The sequence below is a fragment of the Lathyrus oleraceus genome, chromosome 3, assembly GCF_024323335.1.
Source record: "Lathyrus oleraceus cultivar Zhongwan6 chromosome 3, CAAS_Psat_ZW6_1.0, whole genome shotgun sequence".
In the NCBI taxonomy this organism is placed as follows: domain Eukaryota; kingdom Viridiplantae; phylum Streptophyta; class Magnoliopsida; order Fabales; family Fabaceae; genus Lathyrus; species Lathyrus oleraceus.
The window spans coordinates 276,336,285-276,341,856 of record NC_066581.1 but is presented as its reverse complement, the minus strand read 5'-3'; the positions used below and the strand labels follow the sequence as shown (position 1 = coordinate 276,341,856).

The window sequence follows — 5,572 nt, the reverse complement described above, 5'->3', positions numbered from 1 at the left end:
TGTTAATTAAAAAAAAAGAAGAATGCTACCATGACACTAAATTTGACACCAATTTTCTATGCCGTATCTTATCATGTGATGCAAGCACCATTTCGAGGTATAAATAAAATATTAAAAAACATAAAATTGTGTATTTTAACGGTGTAGTGTCGGATTTTGGTGTCAAATTAACATTTCAATTAAAAAAATTCACTAACAGACAGTTCGTCACCACTCAAGCCATTCATGACCATATTCGTAATACCCTTTATTAACTTTAAAAAGATTCTCGAGTCACGAGCATCCTTATTCATAACAAATTTAACAAGAGAACAATTTTTAAATAGTAGTAGTAGTATAGCTTATTATTGAACATTTGAACGCATCCCAAAATCTTAAATTTAGCAACAAAACTCTGCTAATTATAAACTCAGGCGTTAATGTTTCTGCGTATATTATGAAATAGTAACAGAAAGGAACACTGATGATAATCATACTTAACGACACTTCAAAAACTCCTCAAACAGTTCCATTTTTTATTTGCTGGGAAAATATCAACCTTTGATGTTATGCTGCAAGATCTCTGATTTTATGTCAACTTGTGAATTGTCTTCATGTCAATGACCTCCCCAAGGGTCCCTTGCTCAAGATGGTCCCACCATTTAAATAAGAAATTGTCCACAACTAGTCTGAACCAAGGGGACAGCTTCAAACCTCCCTCCCCTGCGTCGGCTTTCCTTAACAGCTCCTTCAACTGATCACGGTTCACATATTTGATATCAGCCACTTCATCAGGATTTGGATTAACGTTAACATCCCGGACAATAAACAGCAAATAATCCACTGCAATCAAAGGAGGGGTGAAAAAAGAAAAGTCAATAATATCCAAAACAAGCTTTCACTCCACGGCCATAAACCAAATAAACTATCTTGTTGAAGTTAGTTACAGTGCAGATTAGGCACTTATACGGCTATACCCCGGGAATAGGAATACTCCAAGCAGTACTAGTTAATTGGAAGAGCTATTAATGGTGCAAGTCCAAATTTAAATGTTTGGAAAATCAAAACTACCGTGTGTGCATTAAACCTAGTTGGATACTTGTTCAACAAAACGAGGTTGCAGTAAAACTTGGAACCAATAAAATTAGCTTACATTCATGCTCTCCCCATTTGCCATCAGAAGGTGCCTTATAATGTATGCGGCCCAGTGGGGTGAACTGGTCAACCGGTACATCTTGAGCAGGAATACCAAGCTCATCCAAAAGCTTCCTCTGAGCTGCATTTCTTACTCCTGGTGATACAGGTAAAAATAAAAATTAACAAGCTGCAACGATAAAGTGCATCAGTCGTTTTTCTACATAACTATTATAAAAGGTAGAGAGTTTATACCAAGGGCATTCTCTTCAATAAGCTCAGATTCTCGGTACAATGGATGGCTACAGCAGGTGTTTGTCCACACAAGAGGGAATGTTACCTTTGTTGCAGATCGTTGCTTCACCACAAAGAATAAAAATCTCACTTAACAAATAGAGAAGTTTTAACTAAACAGTCATGCTAAAGGGTGGGAAATAGGAAAGGCAATAGCCAAATTAAATTTTACTACAAAAACAATTGGGACAAGTGGCAATCAAATGTCACAATGTTGTTCATATAACATGTTTTTAAATAGTTCAATGTGCACGTCATAATGAAATTCTTATCACAATAGTAAGTTTTGAATAAAACTAGTCACAAAATTATGTTACTTCTTTAATTGTCACTCAATTATTTGTGTGCAGAATCTTCAACAAATGACTAAATTATTTCTTGATTTTCTTTTTTCTTGTTTACCTACTGAGAAGTTGAGAATAAGACACCAACCCCATAATAAAAAGGGCTTCTCTGAAGTAATTACAGCAAATAGCTGTTTCCCCTTTAAATATTGTGCACTGGGTCTTAAACCGACCTAGTGATTCAAATGCAGAAGTGAAACTAAAAACTCTCTAATCTGTGTCGACAAAACACTATAAATTTGTGGCACAAGGATAAAGATATGACACAATAAATGAGGTACCAATATGTTAGGAATAGGCTCAATTGAGATAGCTGACATTAGGTGGGCCACTTAATCAAGAAGGCAACTTCCGTTAGCTAGGCGTTGTTAGTTACGACTTAGGATAGCTACTAAATTACTTATTTACTTAATCCGAATACAGCACCTAACGCAATTCTGTTTAATATCTTGGAAATGAATAGATTTACATTAAAACTAGTAGTTAATATCATACTATAAAATAAATGCATACCTGAAGAAGCAACTCATATTTTGAGTTGAACAGGAATACACTGAAAGCTCTATGCAGCCAATTTTCAGATTCAATCTTTTCCCACAAGTGGCCTGTAAATTTGTTCAAGGTCAAAATAATGAATGTAAAATGCACTCTCTATCGAAGCACCCAAAAAGAATTACCGCAGACAATGTAATCCTTGCAATTGCAAATTAAATAGGATTTCAAAACGGAAAAGATTGGCTTACAATTGTATTTAGATTCATGACCAACCGCATGGTCATTCTCATCCACTAAAATGCATCTGTAAAAATGTTCAAAAACAAGAAAAAATATTACAAACTTCATGCAAGATGTTGAAACATATGATGCATACGCTAAAGTGGAAGTTAGGATATCTAGTGTAAACAGGTCTGGAAAATTGACGAGAGAAAAAATACAAACTTGTCTGTGAAATCCACAAGAAATAAATGTCAAACCCTTGAATTTTAGCAGGCTAAAATCCTATTGTATTTTAAATTAAATGAAGGATGAACACAAAGTTATATACTCGATCATGCAGCTAATGAACAAGCTCACGATAGTTGAGCATTATCCCTGGAAATTTACACACTAACCTCAATAAAGAAAAGCCATTTCCTAGTATACACATCAGACAATTTTATTTTAGTTTTTAAAAAGAAGAAAATTTCTAAACCTATGCTTTAAACTCCAAAATTAACAGAAAAATGGGAAAAGTTCAATAGGGCCAAATATTTAAATGAACAAACTAAAAACTCCAATCTTCTAAATTCTAAATAGCAGTTCTTCTTAAAACAATTCATGCTTATGAATGACATACATGAAACAAATACTAATTAGTCTAATTCAACCCTCACTAACACCTTGCAAATAAAAAATTTATAGTAATCAATGCTCCGGTATATTATTTATTTCTGAAACTTATATCAGTTGCAAGAAGGTAGCATCGGTGTAGTACAAGACGCACCCAAAGTGCTGATGCCATTCACCAGAAGGTCTAACAAGTTCAACCTAAAGGTGTCTACTACCAATACAATACACAGACACGACCACCAGAAGAAACAACAAAAACCGAACAACTAATAATTTAAGAAAATCGGAAGTGAATGTAACCACGTGTATTGGTTTACTACACGTGGATACAAACACTTGTCAGATATTAGATATCAGATACCAGACACGTATTTAATCTGAAGTGTTTGTTCTAGATATAGAACACTCAGATTCACTTTCAAGGCGTTATAAATTTCCGATACCAATTCAATAAAACATAGCGCAATATATCTAATCCAAATCAAACGAAAACAATCACCACGCAGCATCCATTTAAAATCCAAAGCTAACACTCATCAAAACTCAAAACTAAACAAAAAAAACTTCAAAGCTAATCAGTTAAAAAATCTAAGAGTTCGATTTGCTCCTCTACATATTCATCCCAGTTCTCAACATACAGCACACAAAATATAAAGCACATTAGCACCTCAAATAAACAAAACAAAATTTAAAAATATTTTCAAAAAAAAAAATAGAGAAATTGCAGAAAAACACATAGAATGCAATAAATGAAGAGTAAAAGAAATCAAGAAGGATGAAGAAACGGACTCGTCATCGAACATGAGACGGCGCTGAACGGCGTCCATGCCAGCATCAACGGCAACGGGAGTTTGACTCATGGTGGTTGCAGCAGAGAAAGACGCGGAGAGAGGGATCTTTGGGTTGAAGAAAAGCGAAGAAGATGAACGAGATCTGAAAAAGGTAGAAGAGAAAGGAGGGAAAGAGTGAGGGAAGAGTGCGGTTGAAATGTTCGTTTTAAACACTTGCCGGCTAAGAGTCGCGACAATCAAGGATTGTGCCATTCTCATTTCCTCATCGATTTGTATGGTTTTGTTAATTATAGGTAAAATTATACCAAAACTCTGTTTAAATTATTGTTGTGTGACATGTTAATGTACCTAACTTTGCCTTAATTATACTATTAGCCTGTATCTAGCTAACTTTATAACTAACATTTTTTTGTTAGTATGAAGAAAATAGACATTTTGTTTTGATTTTGAAAATATTATTTGTATTTACATTTAAATTTTACAAAAATACAAAACAGATGGAGCAAATGGAGATAATTTTGTATGTTTGAATTTTTTTTTAAATCTTTAACTCAATTGATTCAAGTTAGTTAGACTATTATCTCACGACAATTCAAGAGAACACTATATTTAATCAAAATTTGCGTGCAAGAATGATTTTCTTGTAAGAAAATATCATGAGATACGATTTAAATTACTTTTAAAAATAAATAAATTATTTTGTAATCACAATTTTTCATTTTCACTCATTCAGAATATTAAAAATTGTTAGATTAAGATCAAATAATTTAAAATTTATAAAGTAAAATAAAGTTTATACATATAGAAGACAAACGAACAACAAATTACGCCGTTATCCCTTTTTTTATTGCAAAATCAATTATCTTAAAAATTATATCTATTGACCTAGAATATACAACATTATTATGCATAAGTCTTTAAACTCTCCGTAAAAGATCAATTCTTTTTTGTGTTAGGAAATCAAAAGTGTCAAAGGAAAATGGTTTAAACATATGTTGATTGTCAAAAACATATTTTCTCATGTTTGACCACTTTACTTGAAGCGACTTTGAGGGTTGTCTGTCCCACAATAAAACCTTTAGTCCCCAGATCCCCAATGGAGAAATCTCTATCAAGTCCACACTTGCATGTTTTCCTCATATCCACCCATACACCAAAATATTTGTTAGCCTAGTTGTCAATTTTCCCTCATGTGGGTCAGTTAAGAAATTCACATGCACCTCTTTCTTCACAGATACTTTAGTCCGCCGAAATATATCAAATAGGACATCCTTAACAGGGTCATGTTGGTATTTGAAGTCTGAAAGCTTCCTACAATGAATCGTGTGTTCCCTATATGTATACAAACACGCCTTGCAAAAAAAGGGTAAATCCCACCAATAAAAAATAAGGGAACCATAAAGAGGTATCTCAAGATAGTACGGTACTTCACCGATGACATGTGTGACTTGCAAAAAAAACAAAAACTACTTTCTGTCATGTGTTCTTATCAAAGTTTATATCCATTTCATGAACAATTTTACTAAAAAGGTCACTCGCCAAAACATGTTGTGTTTTAGGAGAGACGATGTCTTTACTAGTAAAACTACTAATGTAAAAATCTGGAATTGCAACACTAAGACCATCCAAAGCTTTGTTGAAATCAGAGTCCATATCATATACCACACTGTCTCTCAATATATGATCATGTAACTGCCAAGA

General features: G+C 33.4%; 1 protein-coding gene across 1 annotated transcript; it reads right to left on the bottom strand.

Annotated features, from left to right (window-relative positions):
- Window positions 1-222: 222 nt before the first annotated feature.
- Window positions 223-4,227, bottom strand: LOC127126973 (isopentenyl-diphosphate Delta-isomerase I). The gene is made up of 6 exons (XM_051056045.1): window positions 3,870-4,227; window positions 2,495-2,550; window positions 2,265-2,356; window positions 1,369-1,471; window positions 1,133-1,270; window positions 223-822 (listed from the first exon to the last, which is right to left on the bottom strand). Exons 1-6 carry the CDS (start codon window positions 4,127-4,129, stop codon window positions 569-571), a joined length of 903 nt encoding a protein of 300 aa, XP_050912002.1. The 5' UTR covers window positions 4,130-4,227; the 3' UTR covers window positions 223-568.
- Between the last annotated feature and the right edge of the window lie 1,345 nt (window positions 4,228-5,572).